This window comes from Sinohyriopsis cumingii, chromosome 1, assembly GCF_028554795.1.
Source record: "Sinohyriopsis cumingii isolate HCF-2022 chromosome 1, ASM2855479v2, whole genome shotgun sequence".
NCBI lineage: Eukaryota > Metazoa > Mollusca > Bivalvia > Unionida > Unionidae > Sinohyriopsis > Sinohyriopsis cumingii.
In genome coordinates, this window is record NC_142961.1 from 69,086,598 (window position 1) to 69,099,046 (window position 12,449).

Below are 12,449 nucleotides of genomic sequence, written 5' to 3' on the forward strand. Positions count from 1 at the left end.
AGCGAAAAGTAATTTGTTCATCATCGCTGAGTATGAGGCACCATTGCAGGCTGCGGGATAATTTACAGGGGTGTCGTGAGGCCTAAGAACCCGAGTGCCGAGGGTAGACCCTCGTTGTCACCTGTCGCAGTGATTACACTACGCTAGAGAGCGCACTTCACACTGCGAAGATACATTCTTCCCTGTTAGTAGACATACTCATTAACTATTTTCCTTTTTAGTAGACACGTTTTTGATAGTTATTTTAGCAAGTACAGACACCTATCATGGTTTCTTATACTTACATACATTCTAAATGTTGAAAAATTGCTTTCAACTCGTTACTAAATGGCACTCATGAAAACATTCAAGAAACAATGTTTTCTTGTAACTGATAAGTAGTTAGTAATTGTAGGGGGAAAAAAGTCATCTGTAATGAGAATTCTGGAAGCATGCTTCACTAAATTAAAAAGAACCCGGATTAATTCAAAACTAACGTAGAATTTCGTCCAATGCTTTTTTTTTTTTGTCAGGTAGTGGATTCCTCGTGCATACATTATAGGCACCAGTACAGCTTTTTCTATTATAATATCCTCCCAAATATGTATTAAGGTCATATACTACTGTTATTTTTTCTTACTTTCAACGATCTGATCACTTGTCCGTTACACACTGATTTAACATTTACGGTCAATTTCACATACACGGATGGTTGAGTGATTGTATTCTAGGTGATTTTGGTTGAATTTTATAAATTAGATGGTTGCAGGGCATTTTTGCTCCATGAAAATATTTATTGTCCTCGTTAATTTTCAACATAGAACTTGCCAGTAACCCGAGGCAATTTAAACTTTACGGCAGTTTGTTTTATTTTAAATATATTTTATTCTCAATGATATAACAATGTGGATTTGGACAAAAACTAGTTAACCCATAGAATTTCTTTTCCTGGCGGTACAAAATGCTTGACAAAAGCAAAGACATATACAGTCCAAAGACGCTATTTCATGTATAAAAAATAGTATAAAATAGTATTAATCAGTATGTATATATACTGATTAATTTTAAATTATAAGACATCAATTGTTTCAAAATGAAACAGTCTCTCGATTATTAAAAGCTTAATCTGTTATTGATATTTAATAATACCATAGAGTATTTTAGCGACTGGTATACATTTGTTATACTTAAACTCACTAATGGTTCAAGAAAGATTGTCTTTCGTTATGGTTTCATTTAAATGATTTAACTTATTACGTCCAGTCAAATTAAAAAACTCTTCATGTAGAGACTTCACTCGTTTCCGGTAGAAAAATATTAAATTTTATCAAATGGCTATAGCGATTGAGAGCTTTAGCGTTAGGCCAATTGTCCACTTGCTAACTGCCTTGTCGGTAGACGATTATACTCAACAGAAACGCCCCTCTCCTTAGGACGGCGCAAAGTGGCTGGTTGAAGAATTAAGTAAATAAACTTATCGCCTCAGTTGGGCGGTGCAACAGGCTAGCCTTTTGATGTGCTTTATAATCGCGAACAAAAATTAAGCCACAAGAAACGTTCCTGAAGATACCTAGATAGAACCTTTAACCTTTGATTGTTCGTTTGTATAGTTTCTGAACGTTCAATGTTCTGCTAAGCTACTTTTTAACAATCGTTGAACATTCAGAACAATAGCTTTTAGATATTCAAGTTTAATATTTGCTTAATTTTTCTGAAAAACCATAAATAACTTTTTAAAATCTTCAATAAAATCTAAGAAAGAAAGATATTTATAAAATATGCTAAATATGTTTACATAGATACATTATTTGCTTTAATTTATGATCAACTTGGTAGAATCTTGAGTGCGATCGCCACCCTAACCACCCAACAGAAAACAACAACAAAATGAGATAAAACAACAAACACATCGTCTAGTTGTATATCTACTAAAAGCAAATACTAAGATGCAACTAAGAGTATATATATATATATATATATATATATATATATATATATATATATATATATATATATATATATATATATATATATATATATATATATATATATATATATATATTCTATGTAAAGACAATTTGTTGATCACTGGTTTCTACAACAGGTTGTGTGGCTCTGTTGTTCGGAGAGGGACTGAAGATCGACAAACATATAGATAATAAGACAAAAGGAGAGAAAATTCTGTTTCAGAGCGTTAATCTAATGAGATGATTTTTCAAATCAGAATGTAAATTTTATATGCACAATATACACATAGCAAATAAAGCTTATTATACAAAAATGCACTAAGCAGGGATCAGCAGAATAGTTTGGAAGAATGTAAACCAATCGCATGTGTTCAGTGCATGCTGCGGAACTCCTCGGACTTTTTCACAATCATCTCAGTTAATTCCTAATTCCTTCCTAACCGACACTTCGGGTAATCTCTCTCTCTCTCTCTCTCTCTCTCTTTCTCTCTCTCTCTCTCTCTCTCTCTCTCTCTCTCTCTCTCTCTATATATATATATATATATATATATATATATATATATATATATATATATATATATATATATTATTCTAGACGTAACTTTTGGCCAGGTCAATACCTCTTATTCGGCAGATATTTAACACCACCAATGGCGAAGATGTTCACTTATTGTTGAGACATAGTGCGAGCAACAAGTTGTCAAACTGTGAAGCAGCACACGTTCCGTTCCGGTGTACAATACTTGAGTCATGAATCCAATCACAGCACTATTCCCAGTGACTGAAAAGGGTTCCAGGAAACCAAAATGTGCCCGCTGCAGGAACCATGGGATGGTGTCTTGGCTTAAAGGACACAAGCGACATTGCCGTTACAAGGACTGTGCCTGCGCCAAATGTAACCTAATTGCTGAACGACAGCGCGTGATGGCAGCCCAGGTGGCCCTCAAAAGGCAACAGGCAGCAGAAGATGCTATTGCCCTCGGATTAAGGGCAGCTGCCTCCGAGGGAGGTATTCCCATCATGACGGCTGGGCCGCTTTGGGGACCAGGCACTGTTTCTCCGCCAGACGATGTACGGAAGGAAGACGATACAACAGACGATAAAGGTATCCATTATAATCTTTTTCTTCGTTTTAGGTGCAATTATCTGAACTTGATTTAACATACGCTTGGCTCCAATAAACCAATGAGAACGTAAATCACAAAATTGAGTCCAAAAGTTAATAAAAATTAAATATTGTGCTTTTTTCCAGTACATCGGCAATTTACTTTTGCATAATTTAGGAGTGGAAAGGATATACAGCTTTCTTTGCATCTTGAACTTCATGAAGTTTGTTTTCTTTCTTAGTATCTTGGATGCATCTAAGACTTTGTGGGTTGTTTTTTTTTCTGGTGTCTTAAATGAATCTAGTAACATTGCGTTGCTATATACAATTAATATTGACTAGTTTACCCTGAGGAATAGGCTTTCTATTGAAGTTACTGGAACACTGACTCTTTTAAACGAAAACGTTGAGCGGTGTTTGTTTGTCGCACATACTTGTAGAACTCCAGTATAATTGACAAAGGAGTGTGCTTTGAAATTTCGAAATTCAGACACTCTACGGTTTAGCCAATCATATGTACAGCTTCGTTTCGTACACAATTAGTCTAGTTTCTACTCTGACATGTGTTTTTAAATAATGGTAGAATTTGTTTAATTGTATTTTGCCAGAGAAATTCACTTTAAACTTTTTCTTACTTATTTGATCATTATCATTTGTTTCAACAATGCATTTATAAACTAAAAGATCGAGATCTATACATTTTAAAGACAGAAATAGAGTTCATTAGTGCATTATATAGAGCTTGAATTATTTAACTGCATTTCTGATATATTCCTATTCAAGTAAAATGTATAAATTGAAAGACATGGTGAGAAAATAGATGAATTTTTTTCACGCGGAAATGTTATAAACCAGTGATAGAACATCAAAAAGTACAGTATGAAATAATATAACACCATAAAGTACAGTATCAAATAATAGTATACCAAAAAGTACAGTACGAAAATAATAGAACACCAAAAAGTACAGTATGAAAATAATAGAACACCAAAAAGTACAGTATGAAAATAATAGAACACCAAAATGTACAGCATGAAAATAATAGAATACCACCACGTACAATATGAGAATAAAAGAATGTCAAAAGGTGTAATGTGAAAACTAATAGAATACCAAAATCTTTAATATGAGACAAATCAAATACCAAAATGAACAATATTAAAATTATAGAATGTCAAAATGCATCATATAAGAATAATAGATGACAAAAATGAAAATCATAGAACTCCAAAATGTATGATGCAAAAATAACAGAATACCAAATTGTACATTATGTATAATTTATTTTGTGTAATTTTGACTTTCCACAATTGCATAACTTTTATGAAGTAATGTGTTGTTTACAATTTTTATGGGGTGGGGGGTGGGGTGAGAGTGGAATAAATAGAGTATAGTATGTAAATTAACTATTAACCTTTGTTTGCTATATTTGTTGATGTCTCTAGTTTTGGACTTCACTGTAAAATCGTAAGGTGCACGGGATAATTCTGGAATATTGGCGCAATGGAATTAAAAAATCAAAAAGTCTTTACATATCACATAACTAGTTCAGTGTTGGCACCTTTCTTTTGGGCCTGTATGAGAATATTGACCAATGTAAATATAAAGAGGCATGACTGCAGGAAACAAAAAATATGATTAATGCCTTCATGTTCATTGTTTAGTTTGATTAAACCTAACTGAAGGTCATGACCTAACATTTGTAAGATGGTAGCGCTATTCAAAGCTCTACATTTTCCAGTTAGAAACAGTCCAGGATTTTGTGTGAAAATCATTATTTATCTTGTTACATAAAACAGTCCAGGGTTATGTATGAAAATCATTATTTATCTTGTTACATAAAACAGTCCAGGGTTCTGTATGAAAATCATGTTATATAGAAGGCTGCATTGCAATTATCTCATGAGAGAAAACTTATGGTGTGTACAAAATAAAGAAATTAAACGAAGAAAATCACTGAACACGATTTTTTGGGGACGGCAAGATTTCAACATCTGTTCTATCACTAGACATTGTGCATTCTTCTCAGCTTCTTATATATTTGATTGGTTTCAGTATTTGTTCCATGACGAAACATTGTACATTGTTCTCTACTTTCTTTTTAAAAATATTTTTTTTACGCGCGGAGTTAAATATTCGGCGATTCAAGTTCACAAACTACGTATTACTATCCAGTACATGCAAAATAATAGTAATACATAGTCAAATTAGTCATTTGAATGAAGAGGAAAAAAGCAGGAGGAAAAATTGAAAATGGCACATTATACAAACATTATCTACAAGTGAAGCAATGCATTTAATAAAAAAATTAATATTCTTTGACAACGAGATTGAGTGTCAGGTTTGTATTAATACAAACGCCTTTTCTCTTAATCACTGATGCATAGAGGTATGGTATTGATCAGAACAATGAAGATGATAATTAATACTTGACAGAAATGGTAGTGCTGTATAGGAAAATAATTTTTTCCAGTTCAAATATATTAAATTTAACGATTCTAATTTCTCCTTTCTTTACTTTGCTGACAACTTACAATTTAACAATGGAATGGTAATGCCAATTTTTGTTTAATTTGATAATGTCTGACATACTTTTTGTGAAATCAGAACACAACTTTTATATTTTGTTGCAATATCTGCGGTAACGGTTGCAGAATCTTTGACAAAATCAAAACAGTTCGAAAAGACGAGATCATCATTTATAAACCAAAATTCAAAGTTCATGTTATATCATTAAATAAAAGATGGTGATTCTATATTCAATATGATTTTTTTTTTAAATGACGCTAAGGGACCACAATTAATCCCCCCCCCCCCTTACCCATTATTGTCAGTCATTTTATGTACATTAGTTTCTATACAAGAAATTTCAAAACATTCTCTACGCTTAACAGTAGTCAATATTGACTAAAGACAGTTTATTTAAAATTAAAATAGCACAGCTTTTAATTTATGTCTGGAAGTTGTAATAACTAATCATATTTACAAACTACATAAACTGTTAACAATTAGCAATTACCACTGAATGCAGTTAAAAATGATAACTTAAATTGAAATAAAAATGGTTTTATAATTGCTTTTTATGGAGTTAGCAACCAAGACAAACCAAAAGACAAGATGAAAGTCACCTTCAGTACAAGCGAATGTTACCATAAATTTCATTTTCTAATCTTTATTCTATAGTAATGAGAGCAATACAAAATGAAAGTCGCTAATTAAATTACTGAATTTTATTTATTTTAATGTCGCTAGGTCGAAAATGACCATATATCCTCAAGTCATTAGGTTGATAATGACGGCGTATCTTGAAGTCATTAGTTTGATAATGACTGCGTATCTTAAAGTCATTAGGGTGATAATAACTACGTATCTTAAAGATATTGGGATGATAACAAATATGTATCGGTATTAGCTGTATTCATGAAGAAGAGAAGAGGAAGATGAGGTAGATGGTAATGAGATGAGGTATGCAAGACTAGATCTATTATTTTAGTTTTAATATTACTGAAAAGAGGGCATTAGTACTTGAAACATATCACCAAAATGAATTATTTAAATTCCTGTGGAACAAAACCATAATTTAAAAATTCCTTACACTTTTTATCACATCAAGCAGCCATTATTTTAAAGAACGTATTTACAGTAATGGTATTTGCACTGTTGTCATAACAATTACAACGAATTTTACATGGAAGCTCTTCAACCTCTAACTGAAGTACGGTTTTGCGCCTAATATCAAACATGAAACGGCACGTATACTACAACGTTCTTATCCGTTATCATTTAGGCGTATGTATTTTTATTTAAACCTTTAAAAAAAGATTATGACAAGTTTCAGTAAGTTTTGCAATTATCCGACTTCATATTTTGATTTCATCTCGGTTTAATAAAAATCATCAAATGAATCACGTGACATTATGGTTATGAGACATTATGATGTGGCCTACTGTAAATGAACATTGGCGCATTTGTAAATGTGCCTTCTTGAATTTCGTAAAAGGATCACCTTGTCTGTTTGTTCTTCCATAACTCCAAGGACAGCAAGATGAAGAAAACAAACCAAAATTAAATAAAACAAAACACGCTATGCCCATTAAGACTGAGTTTACCAAAATATATAACGCAAGGTTGGTTCATAGATTTCTATATTCGGATAAAATAATCACATAAGGTTAAGAAGGCTTACAGATGTTAAATTATAACTCTAAAAAATTCATTTTCGCCTGCATTTATTTTTTAAAACATATACATACCGTTTAGGCTTCTCATGGTAGATGCCAATATCCCTCGCGGAAACAAAATTCAGCCTTATTTTAAAATAAAGTAGTAAATGAATTATTACTGATGTCTATCGTTCCTTGATTGAAGTAAAAACTTGTTTAGCTACCATCTGCAAATGAGAGTCACCTGGGTATAATGGACACACTCCATTAAGACCAGTTTGTACATAAATCAACACTTAGTTAGCTGCCGTTGTATAAAGGATACAGTCCATGCGTCCAGTTTGTACGTACATCAATAGCAGCAGTAGTTTCAGTAGCACTGTAAATAGCATACCAATGGGTAACTAGCTTATACTGCTACAATTAATATTATTACAGCATTTTTCTTGACATGGTATATATGGAAATGTCAAATTTACTACATCATTTATATAATGTTCCTTGTACAAGGATATTGATGTCATTACTTTCCTACGTAAGTCTGGATAGATTAGGACAAACTAACTGGAACTACTTGAAAATTTTGATTAGGAATTTTAAGTTATATTTCAATACTTTTGACTGAATTTATAAGAAGGAGGATTTTTAATGGTGAACAACAACTGATGTAACAAGATATAATATTAATTCAAATCAACAGGTATACACACATCGTATGGCACATAAGGGATTTGCAAGAAATGGAATATTTAGTGACCCAGAAATTCGATGGAGAGGTGGAATATGTTCTAGCCGTGCATTATGCAGCAGTTTCAAGGAACACGCGCGTACAACGCTCAGACTGATTTTACATAGTGCACAAATAATCCGCAATGCATCGCGTTGTACTTGACTGCCATGTTCTCTTAACATTTTGCTATATTCTGAGCCCCCACTTGACAAAATTTCGACTCACCCTTGTGATCAGATCGCGTACCATGAGTTAAGTGTATACCTTCTTCTGGCCTTTTTATATTTTGCTCAGCTGCTCCGCCGATGATGAAAAGGTGCAGAAGGGCGCGGAAAAGCATGAAGCAAACACTTTTAATGACATTTGGAAACAAATATGGTTTCTTTTAATGTGATTACTATTTTACTGAGCAGGGTTTACTTTCTTAAAACTGTTTTCCAAGTTCTTGGAGTTCGAAATGTATGCAGTTGAAATGACTAAGCTTTTTCTCTTTTTATAGATACTGACAAGTCTGATAACATTAGCATCGGTTCTGACGAAGACCGTCCTCCATCCTCGCATGTGTCCAGTGGGGACGAAGGTACACCGTCACCGGTTTCTGCTCAGAAGGAGGACGCCAAACACATTCAGTGGCAAGACTCCCTAGATAAAGCTTCGATGCCTACAGCGTTCAGACCAGGGCGACTGAACGGCCTGGAGATTCTTGAACGTGTGTTTCCGTTCCAGAGGAAAAGTGTTCTGGAACTTGTTTTACAGGGTTGTAATGGAGATGTTGTGAAAGCAATTGAACAGTTTTTGTGTGCGCAGGATACAGTCACCGCCGCGGCACAACAGCAACGCTGTAGCAATCAATCACACGACGAGTTCCGTTTTCATCCCTACATGACATCCGCGCAGTGGAACAGCACTGTAAAATCTTCCAGTGGAACACCAAAACAAGCGATGTTCAAATCAGCCTTCACACCTCTTGGCACGACATCTTCTTTATCAAGTCTGCACTCGGCGTTTCCATCCCACTTCACACCTTTTAGCACCTTGGAGTCTCTCAGAAGTCAATCTATCCCAGGACCGTATACTAACAATGACCTACCCTTAACTCAGACTTCATATCCTGGTTTAACCGGTTTAACTTCGCCATTTCACAGTTTCCTCAGTTCTCCATTTTCTATGTACTCATACAAGCCACAGCTGTATGACTCAATGAATTTGCTGAAAACAAAAAGTGACGGTATTCGGCATTTATCTGAAAATAACAAACTCGGAGAATCATGGAAGGAAATATCCGGTGACAAAAATGAATAAGACAAATGAGAAAAGTGCGAGTCGTGTGAGACTCTGCTTAAATTAATATTAATTATGAAAACAGAGAGGAGTAATTTATTACTTAAACAATACCGTTGCCATTTATCGTTTGTTTGACACTATAGTCTTATATGGTAAATTGCATTTCAGCTTTAATGCATGATTTAAAATCTGTGGATTGTTTACTATTTCTGTCATATCTGTTATTTGCAATTATTATCAAGACTGTGGCTTTGTCTTCATAAAAGTATTTTGCAGATGACAAAGAAAAAAATAAAAAATCTAATTATTAAACATACATTGAAATTTTCTTGGCAACATAAATGTTTCATTGCTTATGCCGTATTATAACCGTTTATTGACTCTCATCTTAAACATGTCCTATTTAAGTTTTCTTTACTGTAAATATTTGTACTTTGACATTTTAAATTAAAAACTCAACTTCGTAACTAGCAATAAGGAATTTTATTTTGGGCTATATTTTTGAAGTGTCTATACCATTCCATTTCTTCATTCATGAATGTGTCCATCTATCTGTTTACACACACACACGCACACACACACACACACACACATACACACACACACACACACACACACACACATATATATATATATATATATATATATATATATATATATATATATATATATATATATATATATATATATATATATATATATCTATATATATCTATATATATATATATATATATATATATATATATATATATATATATATATATATATATATATATATATGTATGATTGTATATGTATGTATGTATGTATGTGTGTATATATATATATATATATATATATATATATATATATATATATATATATATATATATATATATATATATATATATATATATATATATGTATATATGTATGTATGTATGTATGTATATATATATATATATATATATATATATATATATATATATATATATATATATATATATATAGATATCATTCTGTTTGCCTGTTGTCTGCCTGTCTTCTTGTCTTTGTTGCGGTGCCTCTTTGTCGGTATACTTCATGTATTTTGTCTCTCAACTTGCCCAATGTCCTACTTTTTTACTTACCACTATACATAATTTCATCTATCTTCCTATCTACATAAGGAGAGCTTAATATATATTTTGTATATATCTATGTCCATCCGTCCGTCTATTCAACTACATATTGTTCTATCTACTTATCTATTTACATTTCGTTATATATATATATATATATATATATATATATATATATATATATATATATATATATATATATATATACAGACATTTCGTTTAGAATGTATCGGGGGAGAGGGGGCGTAAGAGGGAGGGGGAACAATCGAATAGGCAAGCTGTCTATGGGACAGAACCCCCTAATGGGGTCTAGTGGCCAAATCCCCTGGACGCTTGCATTTTAAGGGTTTATAATGCATACAAACTGTAACCTTATAGCTATAAACAAAACTTACTCTAGGAAACTTTTTTTCTGAGATATTCGTAAATACTTATTGACTGGTGATTTCCCGCCTGGTACCAGTAAACTGATATTCCACAAATAGACGTTATCGAGTGTAATACTGCATTAATGACGTCAGACGCCGTTTCCTGTATCAGGTCCAATAGATCTGTAAAACAATGAGTAAGCGGGGGAGGGGAGATTTTCGAAATCGAATCAGCTAGCAAGTAATATGAAAAGTAGCCACTAACTGCTCCTATTTATCGTGCCATCCTATATACGAACAAATAAAGAAAACATTACATTTTTTGAATCAACATGAGGAAAATTCAAGACTGCAATTCAAGGGGATAAAAGAAGAAAAGAGAGAAAATGCATGACTGGATTTTCAAAATCGACGCAAAGAATAGAATAAATTGAATGACATTGAAAATTGACTGTATGTATTGTGCCTTCCTATCAATGAGCATAAAAAACCAGAGAAAATCCCAGTATCCTTCTCAACCCATTGCTCCACGAATTAAATCCAGAAATACAGTTTAGCATTGTCATCCGTACATTTTGACGTATTTAGGCAATATTTTGCAGGTATAAATCCGCAAAAGAATTTGAACATGTTCCATGAAAACACGCAAACTATTATTTACAAGTAAATTTCGGTTGGAATGTTAACATGGTTTACCCTTTCAAGTCAATTTCCTTCGGCAGACGAAATAGTGGCAGTCTTCGTTCAGCAGACGTAAATATTCTGGAAGATGTATGTTACAACTCCAGGTTTTAGACTGTAACAGAAAGAAGCGAATCAATATTTATAGTAAAATAATAAATAATTTATTTCTCTAAATTACATGAAAATTTAAGAGAAACACTCAGTATTGTGAATTAAATCTAAAATAATACTGAAATGTCCTATTTTAAGTCCAAAAGTATAGAATGGTCCGAATGAATTACAATAGTCTTGGATGTCATGATGTACCAATACTCTCGAACGTGCTAATGCATCACCGTGATAAAATCCTGAATGCCTTTTAATGAATTCTCAATAACACCAAAAATTGTTTTAGTACCAAAAAAGGTCAATGATCACTTTGTAGTTCCAATAAATCATTTAAATAAATAATTCCTCTCAATATTATATCTGAACATAACCTTAAGTGATTACATAGACTGATCTTAATTGTTTACCGAACCTCTATTTATACATATTTCACTTTTAACCTCGTCACTATAGTATGTTCCGGAAAACTAATCATTTCCAAGGAAAAGTCCTCGTACCCTTGTACTAAAATTGTAGTAAACATCTTTGTTTACTATAAAACATCATGACAAAAGCAGATATGCAAAACCTCCATTCACAAACAACAAGTACAATTATGACAAAAGTGAGGCATGCAAAAATTCTATCCACAGCCCTCGGTCACGGACAAAAGTCAAGAACACAACATAATTAAATATGCATAACAAGTTAATTTTACATGGCAGGTTGTCCACAAATGTTCTTTCAATAAGGCGTCAATTTCTATTTAAGAAGAGCCTTAAGTATGGATAATGCCATTACTTCTCTCCCTGACTTTAATAGTGTTCCAAACATGTAACTAAATTATGTAGAATAGGCAAAGTACAAAGAAATACGAGTAGGTTCACATGAACAGTCGAAAATTATTACGTACTTGTATTTTCATGGAGACGTATACTATAACTATGTACAAAAAGAAGATAGCTGATCATGTTAAAATTGG

At 32.7% G+C, this 12,449-nt stretch overlaps 1 protein-coding gene across 1 annotated transcript; it reads left to right on the forward strand.

Annotated features, from left to right (window-relative positions):
* The first annotated feature begins 2,588 nt into the window (after positions 1-2,588).
* On the forward strand, positions 2,589-9,705 carry LOC149807073 (doublesex and mab-3 related transcription factor 3, truncated-like). The gene is made up of 2 exons (XM_089933740.1): positions 2,589-3,051; positions 8,444-9,705. The coding sequence occupies exons 1-2, from the start codon at positions 2,697-2,699 to the stop codon at positions 9,244-9,246; spliced, it is 1,158 nt and encodes a 385-aa protein (XP_089789866.1). The 5' UTR covers positions 2,589-2,696; the 3' UTR covers positions 9,247-9,705.
* The last annotated feature ends 2,744 nt before the right edge of the window (positions 9,706-12,449 follow it).